The 14,915-nt window shown below is 37.2% G+C and overlaps 2 protein-coding genes across 3 annotated transcripts; one reads left to right on the top strand and one right to left on the bottom strand.

Moving 5' to 3' along the window:
- The first annotated feature begins 1,935 nt into the window (after positions 1-1,935).
- LOC126790617 (uncharacterized) lies at positions 1,936-6,005 on the top strand. The gene is made up of 7 exons (XM_050516928.1): positions 1,936-2,073; positions 2,556-3,100; positions 3,606-3,778; positions 3,918-4,002; positions 4,084-4,260; positions 4,900-5,072; positions 5,346-6,005. The coding sequence occupies exons 2-7, from the start codon at positions 2,651-2,653 to the stop codon at positions 5,398-5,400; spliced, it is 1,113 nt and encodes a 370-aa protein (XP_050372885.1). The 5' UTR covers positions 1,936-2,073; positions 2,556-2,650; the 3' UTR covers positions 5,401-6,005.
- A 133-nt stretch (positions 6,006-6,138) lies between these two features.
- Positions 6,139-10,696, bottom strand: LOC126790616 (nuclear transport factor 2-like). Of its 2 annotated transcripts, XM_050516927.1 has the most exons (10): positions 10,572-10,696; positions 10,345-10,449; positions 10,106-10,240; positions 8,780-9,086; positions 8,025-8,287; positions 7,775-7,946; positions 7,427-7,551; positions 7,275-7,340; positions 6,990-7,068; positions 6,139-6,516 (listed from the first exon to the last, which is right to left on the bottom strand). In XM_050516927.1, the coding sequence occupies exons 2-10, from the start codon at positions 10,381-10,383 to the stop codon at positions 6,305-6,307; spliced, it is 1,398 nt and encodes a 465-aa protein (XP_050372884.1). In that variant the 5' UTR covers positions 10,384-10,449; positions 10,572-10,696; the 3' UTR covers positions 6,139-6,304. The 2 variants fall into 2 exon arrangements, with proteins under 2 accessions (XP_050372884.1, XP_050372883.1); XM_050516926.1 differs by having other exon boundaries at positions 10,345-10,685.
- Positions 10,697-14,915: the final 4,219 nt, after the last annotated feature.

Raw genomic sequence — 14,915 nt, 5'->3', positions numbered from 1 at the left:
TAGTTGCTTTTGGTTGATTTGGTTGCTTTTGTTTGTATGTGCAATAGCTTTTGGTGGTAAGTGTAGTAGCTTTTCTTTGAATTTGAAGTAGTTTTTGGTTGCAAGTGTAGTACATTTTATTTGTATTGGCCGTATCTTTTTGTTGCAATTGTAGTATCTTTCCAATTGATTGACAATATCTGTTTGACGATGTGATAGTATCTTTCTACTTCATTGACAATATATTTTTAACGTTGTGATAATATCTTTTCAACACATTACTAAGATGTCACAATTGTATCTTGCATTATTTAGGGTAGTAGCTTTTGTTAAGCTTGATAATAACATTTATTGTGCTCGGTGGTACCCTTTTATTTTACTTCAGATTTTTGGAGATCGCCGGAAATCTCAGCTTAATAGGTTTTGTTGTTGGTGATAGTAGCTTTAGTTGATGATCGAAGTAGCTTTTGTTATGTATTGTAGTAGCTTTTGGTGCCAGTGACAATATCTTTATGCTAAGGGACTATAAACATTTGATTCAGTCTTGAATCATTAGAATGATAGATTTATGAATAATGGCTTTTCTATAATCAATGCAGTATCTTTTTGCTCCTATGATAATATCTTTTTTTTTAAACAATGATAGTATCTTTATGTGCTTGGGGTGGTATTTATGTGTATGGTTGTCATTAGTATTTAAGAGTATGTTAGTATCTTTCCAATTCATTAGTAGTATCTAACATTATGATAGGATATTTAACATGTTGTTGGGTGGTGGTAGTTTTTTTATTTGTAACGGTAGGTTTTGTTGTGCTTAGTAGTAGCTTTTGCTTTGATTGGTAGTAGCTATATATTGTTGTTGGTGACAATTTTTTTTTCCTATTTCGTAGTAGCTTTTGTTGTTGGTGACAGTGGCTTTTATTGCTTGTGACAGTAGCTTTTATTGTCATTGACAGTATCTTTCAGAACCTTGCAAGAGGTCGCCGAAAATCAAATAGTAGCGTTTTTCTATTTGTGATAGTAGTTTTTAGTGTTTGTGGCAATATCTTTTCTGACGTCGGCGGAAGTTGTTGGAGACCTTGCTGGAGTTGGTCGGAAGTCACCAGATACCTTGCCAGAGACGTCTTAAACTCGTCGGAAAATGTGGCTGGAAAAACTAAGACTCGCCAAACCTCAACAGAGATCGATTGGAGACTTCGCCAAAGATGTGAGAGTGATGGTTTCGGTATTTTTTTTTTAAGTCTAGTAGCAGCCTGTTATTTTATTTAACTTTATGTCTAAAATCATTTTTATGATAAAATGGTTTTATATGGGTAAAAATATTTGGGTGGCCCAAAAACAAAAGGAATAATTTGGCATGCAAGTTCGTGATAAAACGTGGGTCATAAGTTTTGTAAGTTTTATATTGATACAATTGTTCTTCACACTTCCAACTCGAGACAATATTCTCAATACAAATAATATGAATGACCAAAAATTGAAAGTAGAAATAAACCATATATTGGGAATGCGTCGAGTGAAATCAACTAGAAGGAAATTCATAGTTAGCTGGAGCGAGGTACACTTTGAATAGTGTGACTACAAGGAACTATGAACCATGACATGACTTGTTAGTGCAATTGAAACGAGGATGGAAAATTACACATTAGAGTACCTTGCTGCTTCTCATGGTTTGATCAAAGCTTAAATGTTTCTTACATAGAACTAGAGTCCCACCATCACATGGGTGAAATTTTTCTATACATCATGTAATCTCTTGTGTCCGATGCGTCATTATCATCAAGAAAGTTATTGGCCTGTTGCTCAACTCCTTTAGGTATCATGACACCTTTCTATCTGTGACGGTACACGTGTCGGCTGCTACTGTCTCTCCGAGGCCGAGCCACCGATCAAGAAGTTTCAAACATTTATTCTACCACTCAACGGCTAAGCTTGCAGATCTCCCTTCCCTCACATGTCACATCCTTTCATGACATAGTCAACTACTAAACAAAGAAGCTCACCACCCCACTCTGCAATGGATGCCTAACCCAAATCAAACTCTTCCACTCTTCTTCTCTCTGAGTTGGTTCAAATACAACATTAATGAGACAGGTATGTATGTATGTATTCACTTTCTTTGTGGGTTTCATGTTCATTTCTTTTCCAGAATTAGCAAAATCTTGAAACACTGACTAAATTCTCTGTTATTGCTAATGCATGCAACACTGTTGTAATTAGATCCAAAGCTTGTGGCCCAGTAATTCTTTATCAGAAAAAGATGCTTAATTTGCTCCCAAGTTTAGTTATTTATGGAATTGGATCAGAGGCACATGTTGTTCTTCCCCAGAGAAATGTGGTCACCATGTTCTTCTTACTTGTTTTGGATGATTAATATATGAATGCAAATATACACAAGTGGGATTTTCCCAGATCCCAAATCATGTTCTTTCCAAAATCAATATACCCCACAGCTCTGGAGTTTATCAAATGCCAAATCCAGATCCAGCTTATACCAAATTTTAGGTTTAATGGGAGTTGGGAAGTTTTGTTTCTATTTAGTTTAGACGATATCACATATTTCATTTCATTCACAGGGTCAGAGGGACTGAGCTTTGCAATCTCAATAGGAACCCTAAACTTTAAACTCCAGGCATTTGAGGTTTGACTAGTTTATAGGACATCTTGTGAGATGGAAGAGCTCAAGAATTCAGCAACACAAACACTGTCTTCACATGACCAAAACGAATCACTGCTGAGGACAGCTCCATCTTTTTCGATATTTAACTCAGCTGTTGATGAGTTTCGAGATTCTAATCAGCAAGTATTGGAGAGGACTATATCAATAGAAGGTAGAATAGGAGGGGATGCAAGTGGTGACTTCAGATTTCGAGACAATGGCATGGGATTCATTAAGGAGGAAGGTGAGGACGAAGAAGATCGAGTACAACCTCCCAGTCCTCCTATGTATCTTGCAACAGGGTTGGGGTTTGATAGTGGTGGTTTTGGTTTTCATGGTGGTGAAGAGTTTCCTATGCCAGAAATTGATGAGAAGGGCGATCCGGAAGAGTATTATAAGAAGATGCTTGATGAATATCCCTGCCACCCATTGTTCCTGAGAAATTACGCTCAAGCTTTACAGGTATAATTCACATCACATTGTGCCTAACTTTGTGAGTATCGCGTTGAATTGAAGCTACTATATATAGTTCTGCTACAGACATCCAAATTTCAATTCTTAAGACTTGAAAATAAACATACACAAATATGTCTTGATCCACTGATCAATAAACAATCCCAGGCCTATATCCTCAGTTTTATTAAGTCAGTTGGTCAAGGTGTATGCATCACAACCAGTGGTTGTGGCAAGCCAGGAAAGCATGTAGCTAAGACTGTTGCTGCTTCTATTCTTTCCTTCTTAGACTTGTTGGTGTTCTGGTGTGACTTTTGTGCAGGTTGCATTATTCCCCATAATTTGGGGTTGAATTTATTGGAAGAACCCCTTTGTTTCTATCACTACCAGGGAACACACAAGTTTTACCTGTGAACATGAGTCATTGTTATTTACTGGATGTCATCTACATTCATACTAAGAATGTTGTTTCTTAACAAATTTTTTTTGCACAATGTAATTCTTCCAATGGCAGTCTAAGGGAGATTTACAAGGAGCTGAAGAATACTATTTCCGCACTACACAAGCAAATCCGGAAGATGGGGAGGCTTTAATGCAGTATGCTAAGTTAGTTTGGCAGCTCCATCATGACCAAGATAGAGCCGTGAGTTACTTTGAACGTGCAGCTCGAGCTAGTCCTGAAGATAGGTGAGCGGTTTCTTCTTTCATTGCAACTTCACAATTGGAAATCTAAACTGAATTTTTTTCATAATTAATGGGTTGGCAAGTTCCATATTATTTTGGCCTAAATAAAACTGAAAGTTAGCCATATCGTTTGGGTTTCCAGTCATGTTCTTGCAACATATGCTAGTTTCCTCTGGGAAATAGATGATGACCTCGAAGAAATTGAAGCAGATGAAGATCCGATTAAGGTGAGTTTGTGTTTCACGATGACATTTGTGAATTCCGACGTTGTTGTCTGTAATCTAATACCCCCTTTTGAATATATGCAGGTCAATAACGGTCAATATATGGATAAATTTGAAAACAAAGACACCAATGAAGAAATTACAAGGGGGCACATTTCAACAGGGAATGAGATTGATGATGAGGAGAACTACAAGACCAAGATTCAAGAGAATCCCACAAATGCTTTGCTCCTAAGAAATTACACCGAGTTCTTGTGCCAGGTGAGAATGTGGGATGCGTATATTAAGGTCTCTATTTCCTATTTGCATCTGGGTGGTATCAATAAACTACTTCTCTAAGATATGTCTATTGTTGATTGAGTTAAAAGTCTCGTTTGCCTTAGATGCCAGATATTATGCTCAGATGTGATTTTCCCTGTTCTTCACTGTAGCTTAATTTACTTTCCTTATCTGTTAGTATGTAACTGAACAGTCCATGATACAGTGGTGGTTGAATACCGATTTGCTTATAGAAATAGGAGCATGCACAAACCCGTCAACACTTTTGTGATGGTGTAAATAAATCGCAAGTATAAATAACATTTCTTATCATTTACAGCAGACTTGTTGGTGCAGGAGCATTGACCTTATAGTATTTATGCTAGGAGATCAGAATGAGACATATGTGCTTTTACTTCATTGATACAATTTTAGTTTCATAAAAGTAGGGACCTACTAGGTGTATGCTTGACTTCCTTGAACCCTACTAAACTAATGAAAATTAAGAGAGAGAGAGAGAGAGAGAGAGAGAGAGAGAGAGGCCAATGAATCTTGCTTTTCAGTTGGTGATAAGTATGGATCTTGCTTTCATCATTGTTTTATTTATGTTTTATCCTGTAACATCATACTAACTGCCGACAGATCAAGGGAGACCTTCAAAGCGCAGAGAAATACTATCTTCGTGCCACAGTATCTGATCCTGGTGATGGTGAGATCTTGTCAAAGTATGCTCAGCTGGTTTGGGAACTTCATCACGACAGTAAGAAAGCAGCGTCCTACTTTGAGCGAGCAGTTGAAGCTACTCCTGAAGATAGGTACACATTTTTTACATGATTGTCAATGTTTCACTGCATAAACGATTTCCGATGCTCTCTCCATAAAAATATACTCATTCGGTCTTCAGATAAATGGGCATATGAACAATGATATACCTAGCAAGGTTTTCAAATAAACATATATAATGATGATGGACCATCTATAATCACTAAAGAATCCAATAGAATACCATTTATTTTGAGTAAACATGTGACTTTTTAGTAGTTTTTGGTGACTACATGACCTCATTAATATTCTGTTCTCATGTTCAGCTACGTTCTTGGGACGTATGCTCATTTTCTCTGGGAAAACGAAGAAGATGACTGACTTTTACGAGGATAGGGTAACCGAAGGGCATATATTCAACTTCATCTTGTACAAGGCATAGCCATGAGAGCTGCAGTAACCTGAAATTGTGTAAAAGTGCAGGACTACAAAAACACCGGAAAGCAGTTTCTCGTGCTTCATTGGGTCATGAGCAGCTGTAGATAAACCTGTATAAGATTTAGAAATTTACAACTGATAAATTTGGTGCCCGTAGAAGTTAGTTAACTGAAGTGTTTTTACTTTTTAGTGTAAAAACTTGTTCTTTTGAGAAGCCACTGTTTTCGTTCTAGTGTAGACGACTTTGTGCAGTTGTACTTGTACCCTACTCTGTATCGTAAGAATCAAACCTCATAATGTTATGTTTGATCATAAAAACACATCATTGTTGTGTAAGATTTCGGCCGTTTTTACATCCCAAGCTCCTGTGATATTTTCTTCCTTATCAATAAATGGAAAATAGGACAACGAAAGAGTTGTTTCACATGTGTAACAAGTCTAGCAGTCGACTTCTGCCTAAAAGCACGAAATATGGATACATCCTAAGCTCTCTGCTATCTATTTAGTGCAAAAGCAGGGCTGTTTTGCATCTAATTCGTTACATTCACAAACTGATGGCACTGAATCTTGGAGACAGACAACTAAATGAATGGATGTGTTCATATCAACAAACTTAAACCAGCAAGGGCACCACGAGATTTCAGTAGGAACACAGCGCAAAATTCCCAAGATGATCACCTGTTAAATTATGCCGTAGGCATTAAGCAACCCCTTCTTTAGATAAATATGATTCACATGCCCATCACATCTAAGCTAAGCAACTCTGGGAAATATCATCATATAGTTCTTTAAATTAATAAAGGTTATCTGCTGGCCCAAAATTTCCTTCGCTTCGTAAAATAATCAATTAGTACTCCGATGAATATTGCCCGTTTCTTGATGATTGGTAGCTTGGGTTTGCCCTGTCCTCTCGGCCACCTGGACGATAAAATCCATTTCCTCTTGGTCTGTTGTATTCCTGGTCACCTCCATCGTAGCCACTCCTCCCAAAACCACGAGAGACAAAACGACCTCTTGGTGCCTCTGATTGGTAGCTGCTCCTTCCTCTACCTCTTCCTCCTGTTCATAATCAATTACAACAATCATAACTGTTATATATGCAGTCTTGAATAGTAGAAAGAAGAAGCAGCAAGAGCAAGTAAGACCTTAACATATTATAACAAAATACAGACCAAACATCATTTTACAAGTGTGGTAACAAAATTATCATCTGTTACACTAACTAGTCATACTGACAAAGGATTTTACAACAAATCATCACCAAAACTTCCCAAGTATTTCAATCTACACAGAACACCCCAAAATTAAATGCAAAGGCCATCAGAATTATAATTACGATACATTACAACAAAATATGGCTGATTGGATATAGATTGAATCACTGAACCAATAGTTAAGGGTGGCTTGGTGTTACAACTAATCACAGTGAGCCACCTAAGAGGCCATTATGGTTTGGTAATCCCTAATTGTAGATGTTACATAATCCTGTCATCCACAGTGCAATAACATAGATACTGATACAGGAAACTTACTTATACGAGATGGAATGTGGCTGTTTGGTCTTCGCTCTTCGATGTATACTTGTCGTCCAGCAATCTGAACACTACCAGCCTGTAGAAGTGAATAGACAAAAAGAAAATCAATACACCAGTAAAGTGTATCCTACCCAAATATGAATAGGAACAAATAAACAAGAAGTTTGCATCCATCACCCACCGAGATTCATTAAAATAAGATGGGAAGAAGATAATTCATGGTATAAATTCAAATTTGGTAAACAGTTATAATAAAAATAATCCTTTCAGGAGTAGCTTTACCTTGACAGCATTACGAACACCAGACATATCTTCGAATTCAACAAATGCATAGCATACACCAACATCCTGCACGAGACTTGAGCATTTTAGCTTAATAAACTGGGACTGATATATGTGAATAAAGCTGGAGAGAGATGAGCAACGAAATGAACCTTGCGACTCCTAATGACCACTCCTTCATGTTTCTTGAGTTTTCCAAAGTTAACAAATTCCTCCTCAACTTCAGATGGGTCCACATTAGGTGGCAAGTTTCGTACATAGACGGACTTGATTTCATCTACACGAATAAACAAGGAATGACATAAAAATAACAGTCAAACTTAAACAACATTGTTAAAATCAGTATTGCATCAACCAGAAATTTCAAATATATACAAAAAGTACAGGAGCTTTTGACAATTAATAAATAATAGAGCATTAGAGCAGAGTATTTCAAATAAATCATTAAGGTTGAATCCCACAGCTCAATGGTAACAATTGAAGGAAGACTAGAGGTTCACCTTCATCTTCCATCGTAGGAATTTCATCTGCTGTCTCTGCTACAGATCTTTCAACTGCATTTGACGATGCAATGGGCTGTGAAAAGTCATTCCACTCTGAAGCCAGTGGTGCACTCTTGTTAACTGAATGCTGAGGAGCTACAGATACAGGCTGCCCTTTCACAACACGTAACTTCAAAAAGAATAGGGAAATGGAGTAAATACAATCAATATGATATTTGAAAGACAACTCAACAGGTTCAGTACATACTATAGAAGCATAGGTCTGCTTCTGGGACTCTCCAATAGGTTCCTCAAAAGATCCCGGCAGTTGTTCTTGTCCAACATTCACTGCACTTTGAAACGAACCATTTGACAGTTCTGCAGCAGAATCCTCTATGATATTCTCAGTTTCGGCAACCTGCTGCAACCGTTGCTCTGCATAGCCATAGCTGTCAACTGGACCATTTCCATTAACATCAGGCACCACATAATCTCTCGTATGAGCTTCTCCACTCATCATATAAGTAGCCACTGCAAAAAGATGAATTTCATAAAATATTCATTAAATAGAAAATGCTAGATTAAACATTTGCTTGCATGAAAGCTTGGATACTCATCAAATTAAGTTGCTAAGAACAAAAAATGATAAAAATACTTTGCCATTTGAACCAAAATAGCTTAAAAGAGACCAAAGGATAAAGGTCTCAGTGGCTTCTTATAAGACCATAATCAAGTATGGACATGACTTCAAGTCAAGTTGCTCTCACTAAATTATTGACCACAAAGTGAAACCAACAAGCAAAAGCCTTCCATTGCTAATTATAGAATTGATCTCATTGTTACTATTGTAGAGAAACACGAACATAATCCAATAAAAATGCAGTAAATATACTCAAAAATTTCCTTGATACTTGTTTAGTAATGAAACACCTATCACAAAAGTAAATAGTAAAGCCATACACCGAAGTCCCAACTGCCGATGAATTTCTAAAAGTCAATGGAAAGCAAAATATGTAAACAAACCTGGCTCAGGAATTGTAGTAGGGGCACTCAGTTTGGCGTCAAGAGTGCTATGGGCTAATAAGACTGCTGGATGCTGATGAACTTGATCCTCATCAATGAAGTGAAATATATCATTAAGTACGAAATAGCCTTTTTCCTGAGGAGCAAGGAAAAATGTCTGAACAAAGTTCCTCCTTCCAGTAAAATTTTTCAAATGCACAGAGCCAGAAACCATCACAAGTACACCTCCATTCCAAGATTCCAAGGAATGCGCTGTCTTGATTTCAACTCCAGAATAACCGAGTGACATAACAACTGTATGGATTTGCTGTTGCATGCACAAAGAAAGGATTAAATGGTGTAAGAAAGGAAGCAAAATATAGATCAAGTAAAAGCCAAAACCCAGCATGAATATATACAACAAACTAATAACTACTAAAGCATTCATAACTTTAAGGATAAGGAGAAAAAGATCACTAGAGTAATATCTTGGTTCATGAAAAAACAAAGTAATCATGAACGTTCTTCTGTGGGAATTAGTGCTAAAAGAGTTGCAGGACAAACAAGCTGCTTTTTTTTTTTTTGAGATTTTGAGAAGAGTTGCTCTTTGGAGAGCACAGTATGATGAAAGTTGTAAGATCTCAGTCCTAAGTTAAATAAAAACCTCAATCAGTTACAAACAAAATATGCTGTTTTCCTTTATCATTGTCATAGTTTAAGCCAACTAACAATTAACCTTAGTTGTTACAGTTACCAAAAGTTAAAACTAAAACCTGAACATAATTCACATTAAAGGAATGACGTGGGAGGGCTGCCAAAATCAATACCTCATAAGTCACAACAAATAAGCTCACTCAATTTTCCTATTTAGCTAAACCACATAAAGTTAAAATGCAATGGGGTGAAGAAAGACATGGGAAAGCTAACACACCCTATAACTCACAACAAATAAGCTCACTCATTTTCCAATTTAGCTAATCCACACAAAGAATGTAAAAACACAAATGTCTCACTACTTAGTCCACTCTCAGCTGCCGCTAAAATCAGCTAATACACAATCAAAACTATTGCATAACAAAGAAACTCAGCAAGTTATTTTTCACCTAACCTTACATATAGGAACCTCACCTAAACAAACAACAATTTCAACACATAGAATGAATGAAAAGTCCCATACATATACACATACATAAACCCACATTCACCTAAATCAACCCAAAACACATAATTCAGTCACTTCCTTGGTATATACAGACAAAGTTGTAAACTTTAACACGAAATAGATACCCTTTTCGGATAAATTCACAAACTTTAACACAATTTAAACAAAGAAAGGCAAAAGAGTACCAGCATTCCGGAGGCGGTGTCCCTGGTGTTGCCATCAATGCGAAGCATAGTGCTAGCTTCCGAGTAGAATTGGTGCACATAGTCTGGCTGCTGCTGAAGCACTTGATAGTACTGCCCCACAAAGTAAGTCCCAACCTAAACAACAACACAAAAATGACATGAAATTTCCAGCACTATCAGTAATGGAGTAAGCAGCAGTCTAGTAGAGAGAAATAGAGAGTGAGAGAAAATGAACCCACCTGAGCAGCAGTGACGGGAATGGTGAAGGGAGTGGCCATGTTCTTCTCAACCTCCAAAACCCACAAAAAATCAAAAACCCTAGATCTGCAAATGCCCCCTCAAATCTGCACCAAAACCCCAAAAAGATAAGATTTTTAGACAAATGGGGTACATGGGAATAATGGGTCGTTAGGATAAAGAGTGAGAAATGAAGAGGGAGTGAGTGAGATGAGATTGAAGAAGAGACCTTGAGATAGATTTGGGGGAGAAGAGATGGATTTTTTTTTCTTCAGTGGTTTTGTGGGTTTGGGTTTTTGGTGGTGAAAGTCAGCGGCTTTTTTGTTGGTAGCCGTCACCACAGATATGAGTGACACAGTGACACTCCACTCCAAGTGGACACTAGGGGTGGACACGGGTCCATTCAGTTCGGTTTTGGACAAAACCAATAACCCAACTCAAATTTTAAATTCGGTTCAGTTTTTCTATTTTAGAGACTGTGACCCACAACCCAACCTAATCTGTACGGTTCGGTTCGGTTTTTTTTTCGGTTTTACCCGTATGTAAAATACGTAATATTATATATTAATTTTAAAAGTATAAAATTTAACATAAAGATGAAAAACTAATAGTCTAATGATTATTTCATACCTAATTGACTTATGCCTCATCATTTAGCCCATGGATCTGAAAAGCTCGTCGAGACCCGCAAGCCCGATGGGTTTTTACCCGAAAACAACACTATTATGTCATAAGGGAAGACCTATTACCAATATGCGAACACTAAAAGTCGTTTGCATATATGAAATCACCTAATTTTTGTCACCGATTGTGTGCCCCGGTCAATGAGGATTTTAACGTCAAAACGCCTTTTTTCTTGACCATAAGTATGGACGATCAATCAATATCCAAATCGGACGAAATTTTTACGGGTTCCCTAAATATATATACTGATCACATCTGCTGGTGTTGATCGACCATATTTCGAACTGGAGTTATCGATTGCTGAAGTGTCCACTAATGTATCATATATTTATATTAGATTTATAATAAAACTATCGCATTATGAAGCGACTATATGAAGTAAACTTTTAGGGATCGATGAACACCATCCGATGTGATCAGTATATATATTTAGTGACCATGTAAAAATTTCATCCAATTTGGACCTAGTTTGACCGTCATAATTTCTGGTAAACTGAAAACACCACTAATTTGTCCTAAAGGAGAATCCATTACAAAGATGCGAGCGCCGAAAGCCGTTTGCATATCTGAAGTCACATAATTTTTATTACTTATCATGCGGGGTCGCACTAAAGAAATCTATTTGGCAAAGCCCCGGTCAATGAGGTTTTATTATGTGAAAACGCCTCTTTTTTGGTTGACCGTAGGTACGAACGGTCAAACCATGTCCAAAATGGACGAAATTTTTACGGGGTCCCTAAATATATATACCAATCACATCTGCTGGTGTCGATCAACCATATTTCGAATTAGAGTTGACGATCACCTAAGTGTCAACTAATGTATCATAACCTTTATATTAGGTTTAAAATAAAACTATCGCATTATGAAGCGACTATATGAAGGAAACTTCTAGGGATCGATCGACACCAGCCGATGTAATTGGTATATATATTTAGTGACCCTATAAAAATTTCATCCAATTCGGACCTCATTTAACCGTCAGAATTTTTGGTAAATCGAAAACACCACTATTATGCCATAAGGGATGACCTATTACAAATATGCGAATGCCGAAAGCCGTTTGCATATCTGAAATCACCTAATTTTTGTTATCTATCATGCGCGGTCGCACTAAAGAAATATATTTGGCAAAGCCCCGGTCAATAGGGTTTCAATATGTGAAAACGCCTCTTTTTTTGTTAACCGTAGGTACGAACGGTCAAACCATGTCCAAAACAGACGAAATTTTTACGGGGTCCCTAAATACCAATCACATCTGCTGGTGTCGATCGACCATATTTCGAATTAGAGTTGACGATAACCTAAGTGTCAACTAATGTATCATAACCTTTATATTAGGTTTAAAATAAAACTATCGCATTATGAAGCGACTATATGAAGGAAACTTCTAGGGATCGATCGATACCAGCCGATGTGATCGTTATATATATTTAGTGACCCTATAAAAATTTCATCCAATTCGGACCTCATTTAACCGTCGGAATTTTTGGTAAATCGAAAACATCACTATTATGCCATAAGGGAGGACCTATTACAAATATGCGAACGCCGAAAGCCATTTGCATATCTGAAATCACCTAATTTTTGTTACTTATCATGCGCGGTCGCACTAAAGAAATATATTTGGCAAAGCCCCGGTCAATGGGGTTTCAATATGTGAAAACGCCTCTTTTTTAGTTGACCGTAGGTACGAACGGTCAAACCATGTCCAAAATGGACGAAATTTTTACGGGGTCCCTCAATATATATACCAATCACATCTGCTGGTGTCGATCGACCATATTTCGAATTAGAGTTGACGATCACCTAAGTGTCAACTAATGTATCATAACCTTTATATTAGGTTTAAAATAAAACTATCGCATTATGAAGCGACTATATGAAGGAAACTTCTATGGATCGATCTACACCAGCCGATGTAATCGGTATATATATTTAGTGACCCTATAAAAATTTCATCCAATTCGGACCTCATTTAACCGTCAGAATTTTTGGTAAATCGAAAACACCACTATTATGCCATAAGGGAGGACCTATTACAAATATGCGAACGCCGAAAGCCGTTTGCATATCTGAAATCACCTAATTTTTGTTATCTAACATGCGCGGTCGCACTAAAGAAATATATTTGGCAAAGCCCCGGTCAATAGGGTTTCAATATGTGAAAACGCCTCTTTTTTTGTTAACCGTAGGTACGAACGGTCAAACCATGTCCAAAACAGACGAAATTTTTACGGGGTCCCTAAATACCAATCACATCTGCTGGTGTCGATCGACCATATTTCGAATTAGAGTTGACGATCACCTAAGTGTCAACTAATGTATCATAACCTTTATATTAGGTTTAAAATAAAACTATCGCATTATGAAGCGACTATATGAAGGAAACTTCTATGGATCGATTGATACCAGCCGATGTGATCGTTATATATATTTAGTGACCTTATAAAAATTTCATCCAATTCGGACCTCATTTAACCGTCGGAATTTTTGGTAAATCGAAAACATCACTATTATGCCATAAGGGAGGACCTATTACAAATATGCGAACGCCGAAAGCCATTTGCATATCTGAAATCACCTAATTTTTGTTACTTATCATGCGCGGTCGCACTAAAGAAATATATTTGGCAAAGCCCCGGTCAATGGGGTTTCAATATGTGAAAACGCCTCTTTTTTAGTTGACCGTAGGTACGAACTGTCAAACCATGTCCAAAATGGACGAAATTTTTACGGGGTCCCTCAATATATATACCAATCACATCTGCTGGTGTCGATCGACCATATTTCGAATTAGAGTTGACGATCACCTAAGTGTCAACTAATGTATCATAACCTTTATATTAGGTTTAAAATAAAACTATCGCATTATGAAGCGACTATATGAAGGAAACTTCTATGGATCGATCTACACCAGCCGATGTAATCGGTATATATATTTAGTGACCCTATAAAAATTTCATCCAATTCGGACCTCATTTAACCGTCAGAATTTTTGGTAAATCGAAAACACCACTATTATGCCATAAGGGAGGACCTATTACAAATATGCGAACGCCGAAAGCCGTTTGCATATCTGAAATCACCTAATTTTTGTTATCTAACATGCGCGGTCGCACTAAAGAAATATATTTGGCAAAGCCCCGGTCAATAGGGTTTCAATATGTGAAAACGCCTCTTTTTTTGTTAACCGTAGGTACGAACGGTCAAACCATGTCCAAAACAGACGAAATTTTTACGGGGTCCCTAAATACCAATCACATCTGCTGGTGTCGATCGACCATATTTCGAATTAGAGTTGACGATCACCTAAGTGTCAACTAATGTATCATAACCTTTATATTAGGTTTAAAATAAAACTATCGCATTATGAAGCGACTATATGAAGGAAACTTCTAGGGATCGATTGATACCAGCCGATGTGATCGTTATATATATTTAGTGACCTTATAAAAATTTCATCCAATTCGGACCTCATTTAACCGTCGGAATTTTTGGTAAATCAAAAACATCACTATTATGCCATAAGGGAGGACCTATTACAAATATGCGAACGCCGAAAGCCATTTGCATATCTGAAATCACCTAATTTTTGTTACTTATCATGCGCGGTCGCACTAAAGAAATATATTTGGCAAAGCCCCGGTCAATGGGGTTTCAATATGTGAAAACGCCTCTTTTTTAGTTAACCGTAGGTACGAACGGTCAAACCATGTCCAAAATGGACGAAATTTTTACGGGGTCCCTAAATATATATACCAATCACATCTGCTGGTGTCGATCGACCATATTTCGAATTAGAGTTGACGATCACCTAAGTGTCAACTAATGTATCATAACCTTTATATTAGGTTTAAAATAAAACTATCGCATTATGAAGCGACTA

The sequence above is a fragment of the Argentina anserina genome, chromosome 4 (assembly GCF_933775445.1).
Source record: "Argentina anserina chromosome 4, drPotAnse1.1, whole genome shotgun sequence".
In the NCBI taxonomy this organism is placed as follows: Eukaryota; Viridiplantae; Streptophyta; class Magnoliopsida; order Rosales; family Rosaceae; genus Argentina; species Argentina anserina.
This window is presented reverse-complemented; position numbering and strand designations above follow the sequence as displayed.